This window comes from Lissotriton vulgaris, chromosome 3_2 (assembly GCF_964263255.1).
Source record: "Lissotriton vulgaris chromosome 3_2, aLisVul1.2, whole genome shotgun sequence".
NCBI lineage: Eukaryota > Metazoa > Chordata > Amphibia > Caudata > Salamandridae > Lissotriton > Lissotriton vulgaris.
Genome location: NC_141690.1, coordinates 286,846,746 through 286,863,746, shown reverse-complemented (window position 1 = coordinate 286,863,746; position 17,001 = coordinate 286,846,746). Strand labels below are relative to the sequence as shown.

Here is a 17,001-nt window from a genome sequence, read left to right as displayed (position 1 = left end):
CCCCGAGTGGTAGGGCTCCGGGGCCAGACTGCATCCCCGCAGATTTATTTAGACAAGATAAAGATCTATGGGTCCCGTACATATAGATCCTAGCAAACGCTATAGTAAGTGGCGCTCCGCTCCCGGAATCCTGGTCTGGTGCAGAGATCTTACCAATCTATAAGAAGGGGGATCGTTCTGAACCAGCGAACTATAGACCCATCAGTCTTATCGACGCTGTTCAGACGATTGTAGCCAAACTAGTTCTCGGGAGGATTCAAGGCTGGATGACCGAAACCAATATCCTTACCCCTCTTCAGGCTGGGTTCCGGGCGCACACAAGTACTCTAGACCAGGCCTTTAGGTTTGTCTTAATCTATTGGAAGGAGGTGGTTTTAGGAGGGGGTATGCTTTTTGCGGCATTTGTGGATTTGAAATCCGATTTTGATCTCGTTGCACGGATGAAATTGTGGAGGGCATTACAGGAAATGGGGATGCCCCCAAACCTGGTTGCTATCCTGGTTAAACTTCATGAGGGAAACCTATGCGCAGGTTCGCTGGGGAAAACCGGGTGATACCACTGAAAAGTTTAAGGTTTTGAAAGGGGTCCGATAGGGGTGTGTGCTGGCCCCAACCTTGTTCTTTTTATATAGAAACGTGGTGGCCAGGTACTTTCTAAATCACCCAACTAACACGCCAATGCTAGCCGGCATGAAAGTACCACTGCTCATGTTCGCGGACGACACCTTGATTATATCCAAAACGAGACAGGGGCTGCAGGCGGCTCTGTCTCGCTTTCAGGTGTTCTGCCACAAACATGAGTTAGTGGTCAATGTAGGGAAGACAAAGTTTATGGTGCTTCATGGGACCAAGGCCCTCAAAGCTAGAGTATACATGGATGGCACCTTACTAGAGCAAACAGATATGTTTACCTACTTAGGCGTTACATTTAATGAAAAACTAAGCTGGAAGCCCCAAATTGAAATGATGGAGCTAAAACATGCTCAGTTGTCTGGCGCCCTGATCAAGGAACATAGGTTGTCCCAAACTAAACCAATTGCCCCCATATTAAAATTATATACAACTAAAGTTAGTCCAGTCATTGTGTATGGTGCAGAAATATTGGGTTTTAGCAACCTAGCTCCTCTTTCAAGGCACAAAACAAGTTTATGAGATCTATAGTTAGTCTACGGCAATCATCCCCCTATTACCCCTGGTCCTCGACTTGGGGTGTTATGCTATCGAAGATGTAGCACGTTATAGACCATTGACATTCTGGAGGAGACTCTGGATTACTCCGGACTCTCCATGTATGCCAAGGCCTTGTTGGAAGTGAGGAGGTTGAGCCGATCACATAAGATCCCATGGTTAACTGCAATAAGGTCCCTGCTGATTGAAATGGGGATGAGTAATTTATGGGAACATACTGAGTTTGTGGATTTTCCGCCTAAGAAGACCTATAGGGCAGCATTTTGGGAGCTGGTTACAATTAAGAGGTTTTCTTCCTATACAAACCAGTCTCTGACAAGGGTTTTCCTCGACATTAAGTATGAAGCCAATATGGACGAATATTGAGATCTTATCACTAAGCCGCGTGATCGTAAGCTCTACCACCAGTTCAGAATAGGCACTCTGCTGCTACGCTGTTTTACAAGCAAATGGAATCCCGTTGGTAGCGACAAGTGCCTTTTCTGTCAAGACCATAGTGAGAACATAGATCACTTCCTATTTGAATGCCCATCTTACCACCTGCCTAGGATAACCTGGCTTAAACCAGTGTGCCTGCTCATGAACACAAGATCGGCAATGGTTGCCAGGAGAATTCTTAAATCAGACACCACCAATCTAGTTGTGACTGGAGTGTCAACGTTTTTAAGTTGGACGTGGGCCATACGCAACAAAAGGGGGGGGGGGGGTAGTAGTAGTACACAATGTAAGATAGGATCTTAGGGGGATGAGTTGAGCTTGGAAGATGACAGGTCCCCTGTTAAACAATTGTTGTTGAATTAAGTCTGTATGCTGGTTCACTAATTTAGTCTCTTTTTAAGGAACTGTTTGTAAAATATACTTGTATGTATATGTATTTATTAATTTATGATGATGTGTACAGAACTAAGGTTTATCTTTTCTATTATTATGGTGTATTTTAAGTGTTGGAATGTTTATATCAATTTTAGATACAATTGTCTTTGATGATGAACAATCGCAATAAAGACTTAATGAATTGAAAATAATAAAATACATATTTTAATAACTACACTGTGTGGTTCTTTTTTACTTGACCTATACCATAAGATTAAGTCCTGGTAAAACAAGCTGCTTTGCACTCCTTCTGGACTAAGCCTGAAGGCTGCTCTCCACAGCTAGTACTTAGAGAGCTTTCTAAGGTTGTCTGAGACCACTAAAATCATCATAAGGGGTGTCTGGATTAGGGCAGGGTGCTGCACTTACATAGGTGAGCACCATATACTGTGCCAGCCTCTTACACCAAGTTACTGGTGCTGGGAAGAAATCTGTCCCACCTCTTAGACGGCAACCTCTTCTGATTCTAGTCAGTAAATGCACTCACCAGAAATGCATTCTATCATCGCTGTCTGCTCCAAGGGTCCTCTTTGTGGAAGCAAGCCCCGCTCAGAATACTGAGATGCGATGTCAGAATTAGGAACAAACCTCCCGCCACACGTCAGAGTCCATAATAATGTGGAAGGCTCATGAATGGCCTCCAGCAGCTGCGGCCCATGCAGGCATAAGCGGTGGGGGCCAGGTGCGGGGGGTGAGGGGAGGGGGGAATTTTGACAGATGGTGACGAGCAAAAAGTCATTATTTAATTTTCCCTCGTCGTATTCTGTCGAAATCTCCCCCGCCACCCAGCCTCACCGCTCTCACCTGCACGGGCCGTGGCTGGCCTCCGGTGACACATTCACACAATGACGCCCTGAATATGACCACTAGCTGCTGATGAAGAAGAGGACGCAGGTCAAGACTCCAAGCATCATACTGAACACAGTTCCGAGGAGATACAAACTACCCACTGCCTGCAGCTTGGGTTCTGCAGCAGAGCTCCTCGTTATACATTCTACTAGACCCAATGGACAATTGTCTCCCAGGACCTTCGGCGATGTTGTGATTCTCCTCCGAACTCAAGATTCACCTCTCCAGCTTCACCTATGGGTAGGGCACGATCTATTGTGGTCCTCACCCGTTCTGAGGGTGGTTGTCCTCCCTGCATCATCTCTTTGCGGTAGGTTACCAGCTAAGGATTGCCTCGCAGCTTGCATACAACCCGGCGAGGGCACAGCATGGGTAGAATATACTATCTCGTAACAAATCCTACCCTATACAAACTCCTCATACTCCTCACAAGACTGGTCGATCTGGAGAGAAAGGCTGTCAGCGCCCCTTGACCTCTTCTCCTGCCCTGCAGCCCCCCCAATGAATCTTTATCAACCACTAAATCCCCTCTCTTTCCATCTACTCACTTTTACCCCCACACCCCCATGAGTCATCTCTGCCAATAATAAACGATTCTCACCCCTTTATCTCTCTGCTTCCCGCCCGTCCATCTCCCTGTTCCCCATCATTGACTGCCCCTCATTTAATTCTTTTTCTCACTCCTTGGCAACCCTTCCTCTCTGTCATCCTTTGGCTGTACTTACATTCTGGCCACCTCTTCCTCCCACTTGGCTGGCTGATTATCTTCCTTTTATTCGTATTTCTTGTCTAGCCATCTCTTTCAACATTTTCTGTCCTTCCTCTCTAGCATCTGGCGTTTTGTCAATTATTAAGTCTCCTCTCTCCCTCTCATGTACTGACCATGTTCCTGTGTAGTACCCTGCTTCTCATTCTCCCAGTCACTGTCCCTCCTCTCTAGCCATCTCCACCTTTCCCATGGATTAACTTTCTTCTAGCCTTCTCACTTCCTCCCCTTTACTGCCCTCCTGAGGCTTGTTACTTAAAGAAAGCAGAGCTGGTGATGTGAACCTTGGACCACAGGCTCTCCAACCAAGACTGCCGGTCCCACTCATTCAGCCCACACCCCTTTCATCGGAGACACAGACTCAACATGGCCTGCACTTCACTCTTGTTCCGCTTTACCATGAACATTCTTTGATTCACTGTCATTTGTTCAAGGTATTGCTCTTTCCTTCTGTTGCAAAGTCATCCTGTGCCCTGGGCACCCCCAAACGTTTTTTTTGCTGACTGATACTGGTGGTAACTAATTTTGACAGACACTGGGCCCTGCCTAAGCAGGCCCAGTGCCAGTGCTGAGCTGAAAGAGACACATTAGAATACAGTTAAAACACCTACTTACACTAGGGTACACTATGGTGGAGTACCCCTGTAATTGGCATGGCCTACCCCATAAGGCCCTAGTATATAATAGGGCAGGGGATTGAAACTACCTAGAAGTCCCCAGTATCCTGGGGCATGGCAAGTTAGAGGCCAGCAGCTTTTGCTGCACTTGCATGTGTGCACTGCTGAAACCTGAGGTGCCCTGGGTGCCAGGAATGCTTTTAAAAAGTAAAGTGTGCCCGAACTCGACTTTGGTGGTAGAGGCTCTCGCATAGGTATCCCATGGGTGGGGGGTCAGTTATCTATAAGGTACACCCTATAACATGAGTTTTTATATGCTTGGGTAAAGTGAAATCTCACATTTCACTCCCCACATTGTGGTAAAGTGCCGCTCAAATTAGAATTTGTTGCTAGGAGAACAGTGAAGGGAGAATCTGCAATATTTCTACAGATTCAGAACCCCTAAAGTCTCCCCTAGTTGCACATGGGGTGGGGTTCCTGCAGATATAAGGCAGGTACTTATAAAATATGTTTTTGTAAGTCCTGGTGCTGGAAAAATGGCCAGAGTCATTTTTCCCATAGCAAATCTGATGTTTTATTTATTTTTATTTATTTATTTATGGTCTTGTATCGCGCCTGAATCAGCCCCGAAGGGGTATCTCCGCGCGTAGCTTTGCATGATATGGGCAGACAGTGGTAAGGGGGGAGACAGAGAGAGTGGCCAGGTTATTCGTGTGAGAACAGGTGAGTTTTTAATTTTTTTCTAAAGGAAAAGAGGTTGGGAATTTGCCTCAGCTGAGGTGGAAGAGAATTCCACAACAAGGGGCCTTTATAGGAGGGTGCACGCCCCCCCTGTCTCGCTCTGGAGACTTTAGGAACATGCAGCAGCATGGTATTGCTGGAGCGCAGAGCACGTCCAGGAAAATAAGGAAGAAAAATCTCTCTTAGATATTTGGGGCCAGATCCATATATGCACTTGTGCATAATGCAGCAGATTTTGAAGTTTATACGCTGCTGCACTGGGAGCCAATGGAGGTGGGAGAGAAGAGGGCGGGAAGGGGTACGGGGGGGGCATTCAGGATGAGTCTTGCCGCAGTATTCTGCGCCACCTGCAGTCTGCGTAGTTGTTCCTGGTTGGCGGAAATGAGTAGACTATTGCAATAGTCCACTCGTCCAAGGACTAGTGCCTGTACCAGCGTTTTCCTATAGATGTTGGGTAGGAAGGGGAAGATACGCCGTAGAAGACCAATTGTACGGAAACATGTTCCCGTAACCTGATTGACGTGATCTTTCATAATCAGAGCTTGGTCTAGGCGTACTCCCAGATTTTTGATGGTCAGTTTGGGCGCTGGGACAGGTCGAAGCTCAAGTGGCCACCAATTTGGCGACCAGAGCAGAGTGGCCCCTCCAAACAACATGACCTCCGTTTTGGACACATAGGTTAACATGGTAGGAAGTTATTGATTAATAACTATCGATAGGAGAGGACTAGCCTGACCATTCAAAGACTTCCCAGAATGATAGTAATAAATCCAACAATATCTTTTTGTTGAATTTCTCCTAAAGTGTACCTACAAGAAGTTATAAGACTTTCTTGTTTGTAAGTACAAATTCCGCCTTCCAGTGGTCTGCCCTGATTGGTCAGAGTTAAGTGGATTAGCCAGCCTGCCTTGCAGAGGTGAAAAGGGCCCCTGGGGTTAACCAGCTCTGCTGGCAGGGCAATGTGCTGTTCCATAGGAATGCCAGGCCAGGGGGAGGAGTGGTAAACCATGGTCTTCAAAGGTCGAGAGATGGCCACAGTGTCAGTTTCCACTCTACACTTTTGACCCTCACCAGACCTAGGATTAGGGAAGGTATGTGCAGATGGTAGGGGGAGAGTCTATGGAAATAAGCCATCCTAGGGGGTGTGTTAGACCTGTCAGCCTTTGGGTGGTCCCTCCTATTATCTATTTCACTTTTGTCCCCTTTTTGCCCGTCTATTCCTTTCATTTTTATGTCCACTGGAATTTTTAGGTGCTCCTTGACCTTATAATTCCCCATAGGCCTAGAAATCCCTCCTTTTCTAAGGGAAAGGTTAGTCATACAAAATGGTGGCTTACAACTGTCACCTGCTTGGCCACCTCAGGATCCAGGGCCATAGGACAGCATGAGGGTTTCCAGAACCTTCTGGACTTCTCTGGACATTCTAGGGACAGCCTATAAAAGGCGGAATGTTGGGCAGCCATTTTGTGACGTGTGGGAAGAGCTGAGGAAGGTGACACTTAGGTCAGGAGCGAGCTGGAGTCCAGGCTGAGAAGTGAGGAGGTGGGCGCGCAGAAGAAGGTCTGATAACCTCTGGGGGGCTGCTTCCTCTTCACTGGCTGATTCCCCCCCTCATCCGAAGATCTGTCCCAGCGGAGCTGTCTCCTCGCGTTAACTAAGAGGTACCTGGGAAGAGGGTCCTTTTCCCCAGCGAGGATCGCTAGTCGAGACCTAAGTGACAGTAACAACTAAGTGTGGCTAGGGCCACCTTATAACTGAGGCAGTCACAAGAGAACGCCCGTGAAAACAACCTCCTTCCTGGTGATTCCTACTGGCAGGGCATTGAGATTCCCCTCAGCGTCTGCGAGAACTGCTGGAGTCTGCCCCCCTCCCTTTTACTCATCGTGGCAGTTAACCTACCAGAGCCGGCCTGTGTTCTCGGCGGAGGTCGTTTCCCTGCACCGGAGTGAGTCATCACGGCCGAACCGACAGGGCTCCTGTGAGGTGGGTGCTGCGCTGAGGAGTTGTGGACGGCAGCGCTACCCAGTAAGAGCCAAGCCAAGGTACCTGAGAGCGGGGTGAAAGGAGGAGTGGGCGTGACCTGCTCGCCATCAGTGCGACGCCTGCAAGCCTGGGGAAATCCTAGCGTGAAAGGCGACCCGGCACCATAAAATTAGACCCGAAAGGGGAGGGCAAGAGTGGGAGAGACCAGGAAGGGAGAAGTCGAACCTCCGAGGGGCGGAAAGAGGGAAGTAAGCCGTATCGTTGAAGCGCTCCAGCACCTCAGAGTTTCCTGACGTAGGAGTGGCCGAATTTCCGACCCAGGGTCGAATCAATCCCCCAACTTGACCGGATTGACACCGAGTTCATTTAGACTGCTGGCCTCGGCTGATTTAAATTGAGCAGCGATTGGGAAGACAAGTAAGCAGGGATTCTGACTACAGGGACAGGGAGGGTAATTTAGTATACAACGAAAGATTCTTACTGTTTAACTGTGGTAAAATATGTTTTGGTATACACCCTCCTTCGGCTGAGTCTGGTGTTTATGAGACTTCTTGCCCAGGCTAAAAAAAAATGTATGGCTCATCAGAGAGACTGTGATTGGCAGGACAAACAGTGGAGATTTCATTAGTCTGCACAAAGAGTCATCGAGCCAGAGGTTCACTACAGGTCTACTTTTATTAAACTTATCCCCAGGAACTTTTAAGGAATAACCAACTTAAAGCAGCTCATTCATGAGGGTAATATGGTAAACTTTTTGTGTGAATACAGATTCTGTGACCCACCCTTATTCTAATTAATGATTAGGCTGCCAAGTTGTAAGTAATGTATAATTGAAATCAGAGTGTATTCTGTAAAAGAAAATGAGCTCCTATCTACACTCTTGGTGTCAGTTTACTGAATGGTTTATGCCCTGCTTGATTATTACACAAAGTGCCTTATTGCTAAAAAATCTCAAGACTAAACTTGAATTAAAATTGTATGTGAATGAGATAGAAATTGGAATAGAAACTGTTCTTTAACCCATTCATGGAACAATGATATGACAACTAAGACTCATTAAATGTCCCTGTCTGTTGTTTCGTTGTGTTGTGCTGCTACCTTGTCGGGCGCCAGGACGCTCCTTTGCTGGAGCATCTGTGCGCCTAATAAAATTGCATAACATAACATAACATTAGTAACACATGATTTGAGGCTGTGTTTTTCCGCAGAAGTTAAGAGGAATTGAATGTGAAGTGTAAAATGAAAAGCAAAAACGCACTTGAGAATAAACCTTAAGAGGAAAAGACAAACTTTTCTACTTTTATAGAAAAACTGGTGTAGTGTCATTTTTGGAGTGGATGGACGCTGGACTTCTGTGAGAGTGTGACGCAAGCTTAACACTTGTGGTCTTTGGATTAATCCTTCCCCCTCTGAGTCAGGCTACCCTATGTGATCTGGTGATCCCAGGTCTAACAGGGTGTGTTTAGCCAGCTCTTACCTCCTTGCTGGAAAATCAGCCATTATGGATTTGGAAGATTTGGTGCACTCTGGGACAAAACAATGCCACACTCTACAGGATGTGGTCATAACTTTGAGGAGTTACCCTGCTCCCATTGGTCAGAAGTGACCTCCTGCATGGCCCAGAGAACTTGGAATAGGTATCTGAGAGGGGAAGAGCCCACCAGATCTGCTGCTTGAAACTGAAAAGAATCAGAAGGGTCTGTCTGCGCTGACAATTTTGAAGTGCAATTCCTAAGGCCAGGACTCTGAGTTTGCGCCTTTTGCAGCATTGAAAACTACAGCCCGGTGGATGAAACCTGCTTCAAAAGGACTCAAGAGTGGAACTCCCTGCAAGCTACAGGTTAACAGAGCTCACCTGGACATCCCCACAAAGAATTCCAAGGCTGAAGTACAGTGGATTTGTAAGGGTTTTGTTCAACTGGATTGCGGAATTGAAGTTTCACACTTTAAGGACCCTCTTGGAGATTCCAGAACCTTGGACTGTGTGTTGGATACTTTGGGACCCGCAAGCAGAACTTCAGGAAGGAGTTCTCACTGGATCCTGCCTGCTGGAGAAGGCGGCACAACACATTGGTGAGAAATTCTCCAGAACAATTTCTAAAGGTGTCCCTGACAGAGAAAACAAAATGACTAAAAGAGGCACTGTTGGTTTCTAACCATAGAAAGTGACTAATCTTTAAAAATTAATATCTCTGGTCCCCTACAGTGGATTATTTTCATTTTGGTGCCATTCAAAAAATCAAATTATTACTTATTTTTATAAATTGGTGTTGGATTTTTATTTTGTGTTGTGTCTTAATTATTTACTGAAATGGTATTTTTAAATGCTTTACATACCTGTATTTAAAGTTAGGCCTGCCTGCTCGCAGCCACGTTACCAAGGGTTGAGCATAGGAATAACTTTCTAAGACCTATTCTGAGTCCTGCCATGTGTTAGTGGCCTTATTGCCAGTGGCAGACCTACATTTGCCCCTACCAATAACCCACTTTCCAACCCCTTCACGGTTTCTGCTGCTTCCTCGAGGCTGGGCTTAGATGGAGGTGCACAGAGTGGGTCCTCTTCCCAGAGGGAAGCTGGACAACAAAGGAAGGAATGGAAGGGTCATTAGTGGACCTCACGTGATCGGTCTCTGGGCAGCCATGCAGGTAAGGGTTGACACACCCCGGAGCTATGGAAACATTGTTCTCATGATTTCGTCACCGTCTTGGTACAAGGAGGGTCAGTAATGTTGCCTAAGTCCTACGATGCACGGGTCACTGGTTGACTCAATGCAACAAACAAGTGAAACCAAATACATAAAACATTCCTTATGTTACCTTTTTTCATCTGTTTATAGAACAAAACTCCTTTCAACACCACAATTACCTCTGCAAATGTGAGTTTTAAAAATAAAAATAAACAGTGTGCATCATTTCACTGGTTCCCAAAAAAACGAAACTCAACTATGTCTTAGGGTAAGATGGGAGGAGGAGGCCATAGTAGCAGCTTCTTCCAGGACCATGTATTTCACGCTAGGAAGAGACATGTAAGAATGCCCCAAAGTGCGCAGATTTTAAATTCAAATGCTCTCTCTTCCGGCGCCCTCCTGCTTGTGATGCTGGTCTACTGGCTCTACATTTGGGCCATGGTATTTTTGTGACACTAACGTTTATTTTTCTTGATGCCGTTTTTTCTTTTTGGAGTGGACCATTTGACACACCGTGCCACGATGTCCAGGGGGGGTTACAGGGTGGTCTGCTCATCTGTCAGTCACCAGCACCCCATGCCTGAGCACATGGTGCCGCCTCATTCTTTCAAGTCTCAGCCCCACTGCCATCCCTCCTCTCAATGAACACTATACAGCACAGCATAAAAAAGCTTTTCACTGTAAAAAAAAGCTTGAACTATTGGCTTTGACAATGCTTTTGTTCTTTATGTACCAGGCCTATGGAGTGTTGCTACTCTAAAGAGTGATAGACTGTCATAGCTTTGAAAGGGATCCCGTTATGTATTTTTCTCGGACCTTAGTCAAGTGGGAACCAACAGCAGAGGTTTCCACCTTTGGAGGGCACCAGCCGGGTGTCAGCAGCACTAGGCAGCCCAGTCTTGACACACTGCACATATCTTTACAAGTACCATGCTCCGGGAGATTTATTGCAAAAGAATGATGCTGAAAAGCTACCTCCTAATGGTAAGAAATATACAGACTAAATGAAAGCATTGTGACCCTTCACCTCCCCACACTGCCTTCCAACAGACTTCAGTTGGATGACCAAGCCAGGGGGAGATGTGCATGAGTAAGAGACCGTGTGAGAGGCATGGGCATGGTCACTGAGAAGTTGCTGTTCACAGGCTGGTGCCAGCCATGACATGAGGTCCACTGAGGTGTTACTTGACACCGGCTGGTGCCAGCCATGACATGAGGTCCACTGAGATGTTACCAGACATCGGCTGGTGCCAGCCATGACCTGTGGTCCACTGAGGTGTTACAAGACACCGTCTGGTGCCAGCCATGACCTGTAGCCCACTGAGGTGTTACCGGACACCAGCTGGTGCCAGCCATGACCTGTGGTCCACTGAGGTGTTACTGGACACCAGCTGGTGCCAGCCATGACCTGTGGTCCACTGAGGTGTTACCAGACACCGGCTGGTGCCAGCCATGACCTGTGGTCCACTGAGGTGTTACCAGACACCGGCTGATGCCAGCCATGACATGTGGTCCACCGAGATGTTACCGGACACCAGCTGGTGCCAGCCATGACCTGTGGTCCACTGAGGTGTTACCAGACACCGGCTGGTGCCAGCCATGACCTGTGGTCCACTGAGGTGTTACCAGACACCGGCTGATGCCAGCCATGACATGTGGTCCACCGAGATGTTACCGGACACCAGCTGGTGCCAGCCATGACCTGTGGTCCACTGAGGTGTTACCGGACACCAGCTGGTGCCAGCCATGACATAGGGTCCACTGAGATGTTACTGGACACCAGCTAGTGCCAGCCATGACATGGGGTCCACTGAGGTGTTACTGGACACCGGCTGATGCCAGCCACGACGCGTGGTCCACTGAGGTGTTACACACCGGCTGGTGCCAGCCATGACCTGTGGTCGACTGAGGTGTTACCGGACATCGGCTGGTGCCAGCCATGACCTGTGGTCCACTGAGGTGTTACCGGACACCGGCTGGTGCCAGCCATGACCTGTGGTCCACTGAGGTGTTACCGGACACCGGCTGGTGCCAGCCATGACATGTGGTCCACTGAGGTGTTACTGGACACCAGCTGGTGCCAGCCATGACATGTGGTCCACTGAGGTGTTACCGGACACCAGCTGGTGCCAGCCATGACCTGTGGTCTACAGAGGTGTTACTGGACACCGCCTGGTGCCAGCCATGACATGTGGTCCACGAGATGTTACCGGACACCGGCTGGTGCCAGCCATGACATGAGGTCCACTAAGGTGTTACCGGACACCAGCTGGTGCCAGCCATGACCATTGGTCCACTGAGGTGTTACCGGACACCAGCTGGTGCCAGCCATGACATGTGGTCCACTGAGGTGTTACTGGACACCAGCTGGTGCCAGCCATGACATGTGGTCCACCGAGATGTTACCGGACACCAGCTGGTGCCAGCCATGACCTGTGGTCCACTGAGGTGTTACTGGACACCAGCTAGTGACAGCCATGACCTGTGGTCCACTGAGGTGTTACCAGACACCGGCTGGTGCCAGCCATGACCTGTGGTCCACTGAGGTGTTACCAGACACCGGCTGAGGCCAGCCATGACATGTGGTCCACCGAGATGTTACCGGACACCAGCTGGTGCCAGCCATGACCTGTGGTCCACTGAGGTGTTACTGGACACCGGCTGATGCCAGCCACGATGCGTGGTCCACTGAGGTGTTACTGGACACCAGCTGGTGCAAGCCATGACATGTGGTCCACTGAGGTGTTACCGGACACCAGCTGGTGCCAGCCATGACCTGTGGTCTACAGAGGTGTTACCGGACACCGGCTGGTGCCAGCCATGACCTGTGGTTGACTGAGGTGTTACCGGACACCGGCTGGTGCCAGCCATGACATGTGGTCCACTGAGGTGTTACTGGACACCAGCTGGTGCCAGCCATGACCTGTGGTCCACTGAGGTGTTACCGGACACCAGCTGGTGCCAGCCATGACATGTGGTCCACTGAGGTGTTACTGGACACCAGCTGGTGCCAGCCATGACATGAGGTCCACTGAGGTGTTACTGGACACCAGCTGGTGCCAGTCATGACATGTGGTCCACTGAGGTGTTACTGGACACCGGCTGATGCCAGCCACGATGTGTGGTCCACTGAGGTGTTACTGGACACCGGCTGGTGCCAGCCATGACATGAGGTCCACTGAGTTGTTACCGGACACCAGCTGGTGCCAGCCATGACATGTGGTCTACAGAGGTGTTACTGGACACCGGCTGATGCCAGCCACGACGCGTGGTCCACTGAGGTGTTACTGGACATTGGCTGGTGCCAGCCATGATGCGTGGTCCACTGAGGTGTTACTGGACACCGTCTGGTGCCAGCCAGACCTGTGGTCCACTGAGGTGTTACCGGACACCAGCTGGTGCCAGCCATGACATGTGGTCCACTGAGGTGTTACTGGACACCAGCTGGTGCCAGCCATGACATGAGGTCCACCAAGATGTTACCGGACACCAGCTGGTGCCAGCCATGACCCGTGGTCCACTGAGATGTTACCGGACATCGGCTGGTGCCAGCCATGACCTGTGGTCTACAGAGGTGTTACCGGACACCAGCTGGTGCCAGCCATGACATGTGGTCTACAGAGGTGTTACTGGACACCGGCTGATGCCAGCCACGACGCGTGGTCCACTGAGGTGTTACTGGACATTGGCTGGTGCCAGCCATGATGCGTGGTCCACTGAGGTGTTACTGGACACCGTCTGGTGCCAGCCAGACCTGTGGTCCACTGAGGTGTTACCGGACACCAGCTGGTGCCAGCCATGACATGAGGTCCACTGAGGTGTTACTGGACACCAGCTGGTGCCAGCCATGACCTGTGGTCTACAGAGGTGTTACCGGACACCAGCTGGTGCCAGCCATGACATGTGGTCTACAGAGGTGTTACTGGACACCGGCTGATGCCAGCCACGACGCGTGGTCCACTGAGGTGTTACTGGACATTGGCTGGTGCCAGCCATGATGCGTGGTCCACTGAGGTGTTACTGGACACCGTCTGGTGCCAGCCAGACCTGTGGTCCACTGAGGTGTTACCGGACACCAGCTGGTGCCAGCCATGACATGAGGTCCACTGAGGTGTTACTGGACACCAGCTGGTGCCAGCCATGACCTGTGGTTCACTGAGATGTTACTGGACACCAGCTGGTGCCAGCCATGACCCGTGGTCCACTGAGATGTTACCGGACATCGGCTGGTGCCAGCCATGACCTGTGGTCCACTGAGGTGTTACCGGACACCGGCTGGTGCCAGCCATGGCATGTGGTCCACTCAGGTGTTACTGGACATTGGCTGGTGCCAGCCATGACCTGTGGTCCACTGAGGTGTTACTGGACACCAGCTGGTGCCAGCCATGACATGAGGTCCACTGAGGTGTTACTGGACACCAGCTGGTGCCAGCCATGACCTGTGGTTCACTGAGATGTTACTGGACACCAGCTGGTGCCAGCCATGACCCGTGGTCCACTGAGATGTTACCGGACACCGGCTGGTGCCAGCCATGACCTGTGGTCCACTGAGAGGTTACCGGACACCAGCTGGTGCCAGCCATGACATGAGGTCCACTGAGGTGTTACTTGACACCGGCTGGTGCCAGCCATGACCTGTGGTCCACTGAGATGTTACCAGACACCCGCTGGTGCCAGCCATGACCTATGGTCCACTGAGGTGTTAAAGGACACCGGCTGGTGCCAGCCATGACATGTGGTCCACCAAGATGTTACCGGACACCAGCTGGTGCCAGCCATGACCTGTGGTCCACTGAGGTGTTACTGGACACCAGCTGGTGCCAGCCATGACCTGTGGTCCACTGAGATGTTACTGGACACCAGCTGGTGCCAGCCACGACACGTGGTGCACTGAGATGTTACGGGACACCGGCTGGTGCCAGCCATGACATGTGGTCCACTGAGGTGTTACCGGACACCAGCTGGTGCCAGCCACAACGTGTGGTCCACTGAGATGTTGTTGGACACTGGCTGGTGCCAGCCATGACATGTGGTCTACAGAGGTGTTACCGGACACCAGCTGGTGCCAGCCATGACCTGTGGTCCACTGAGGTGTTACCGGACACCAGCTGGTGCCAACCATGACCTGTGGTCCACTGAGGTGTTACTGGACACCGGCTGGTGCCAGCCATGACATGTGGTCTACAGAGGTGTTACCGGACACCAGCTGGTGCCAGCCATGACCTGTGGTCCACTGAGGTGTTACTGGACACCGGCTGGTGCCAGCCACGACGTGTGGTCCACTGAGATGTTGTTGGACACTGGCTGGTGCCAGCCACAACACGTGGTCCACTGAGATGTTGTTGGACACCGGCTGGTGCCAGCTAAAACATGTGATCCACTGAGGTGTCACTGGACACTGGCAGGTGTCATGGTGTGTGGTCCACTGAGTTATTACCAGAGACTGGATGACTCCAGTCATGACATGTTGTCATCGAAGCATTAATGGATACTGGCACCTGCCATGACACACAGGCGTTTTCTTTGACACATCCTCAGCCTCTAATTCTCTCTACTGCTAGATAGCGACTCACCTGGGCATTCCGTGCTGCTCGATTAGACACTGGTGACTTATTCATGGCTAGGAAAGTATGTGGGGAACAGAGGTGGGGAGAGAAAGATGTTACAAAGAAAGTAATCCATCACCAAGTGCTGCCTCCTGATCCTGGGGCAAAGCACACGAGGAGCTCTGACAGCATGCACCCATCCCCTACCTCTCTCCCCACCAGGTCTGACAGCATCCACCACCCCCTGCCTCATTTTGTTGCTGGTCTGAAAGCATCCACCCACCAGCTCACCTCCAGCCTGCTCCGTTGGCAGCCAACATCCACTAATTCTCTTTGCACCTCTTCTGAAAGCATCCATCCATCCATCGCCTCAACCTCCAGCCTGCTCTGGTGTCAGCCACCCACGCCTTCGTTCTCTTTCTCTCAGGTCTGAAAGCATCCACCCTCTAGCTCACCTCCAGCCTGCTCGTGTGGCCCCACCCATGTCGTAGTTCTCTTTGTACCAGATCTGAAAGCATCCATCCATCCAACCACTGGCTTACCTCGCGTCTGCTCTGGTGACATCCATGCATGCCTTAGCTCTCTGTACCTGGTCTGAAAGCATCCGTCCATCCAACCACTGGCTTACCTCGCGTCTGCTCTGGTGACATCCATGCATGCCTTAGCTCTCTGTACCTGGTCTGAAAGCATCCGTCCATCCAACCACTGGCTTACCTCGCGTCTGCTCTGGTGACATCCATGCATGCCTTAGCTCTCTGTACCTGGTCTGAAAGCATCCGTCCATCCAACCACTGGCTTACCTCGCGTCTGCTCTGGTGACATCCATGCATGCCTTAGCTCTCTGTACCTGGTCTGAAAGCATCCGTCCATCCAACCACTGGCTTACCTCGCGTCTGCTCTGGTGACATCCATGCATGCCTTAGCTCTCTGTACCTGGTCTGAAAGCATCCGTCCATCCAACCACTGGCTTACCTCGCGTCTGCTCTGGTGACATCCATCCATGCCTTAGCTCTCTGTACCTGGTCTGAAAGCATCCGTCCATCCAACCACTGGCTTACCTCGCGTCTGCTCTGGTGACATCCATGCATGCCTTAGCTCTCTGTACCTGGTCTGAAAGCATCCGTCCATCCAACCACTGGCTTACCTCGCGTCTGCTCTGGTGACATCCATCCATGCCTTAGCTCTCTGTACCTGGTCTGAAAGCATCCGTCCATCCAACCACCGGCTTATCTCGCGTCTGCTCTGGTGACATCCATCCATTTATCCACTAGCTCACCTCCAGCCTGCTCTGTTAGCATCCACCTTGCAACTAGCTCTCTTACAGCCAGCTCATGTAGCGTCAACTCAGCTCCCAACTCTCTTGCAGGCAGCTCAGGTAGCATCCACCTATCTCCCAGCTCAGGTAGCATTCCCAGAGCTCTCACCTCTCTTCCTGCCAGCTGTGCTAGTATCCACCTAACTCCCAGCTCTCTTCCTGCCAGCTGTGTTAGCATCCACCTAACTCCCAGCTCTCTTCCAGCCAGCTCAGGTAGCATCCACCTAACTCCCAGCTCTCTTCCTGCCAGCTGTGTTAGCATCCACCTAACTCCCAGCTCTCTTCCAGTCTCCCATTCTCTAATCTTATGGTGTTCTTGCTCACTGCACAATTAAATAAGTAAAGATTCTCTCAAGTACTACCCCATCCAGGTCTCCCTGTTTCCTTCTGCTTTCTCTCACTTTCTGTTTCTCGTCTCCAGCTTCCTGTGCTCTCT

The 17,001-nt window shown here is 50.3% G+C and overlaps 1 protein-coding gene across 2 annotated transcripts in view; it reads right to left on the bottom strand.

Annotated features, from left to right (window-relative positions):
• Positions 1–17,001, bottom strand: part of C3_2H2orf81 (chromosome 3_2 C2orf81 homolog) — a 203,850-nt gene that overhangs the window by 162,628 nt on the left and 24,221 nt on the right. Inside the window, exon 2 of one of the 2 annotated variants that reach the window (XM_086964384.1) lies at positions 8,873–9,065. Coding sequence is in view for 1 of the 2 variants with exons in the window: in XM_086964383.1 (XP_086820509.1) it covers positions 15,278–15,322 (45 nt within the window). In the remaining variant the exon portion in view is untranslated. Of the gene's footprint in view, positions 1–8,872; positions 9,066–15,277; positions 15,325–17,001 lie in introns of both variants that reach the window. The other variant, XM_086964383.1, reaches the window with a different exon arrangement.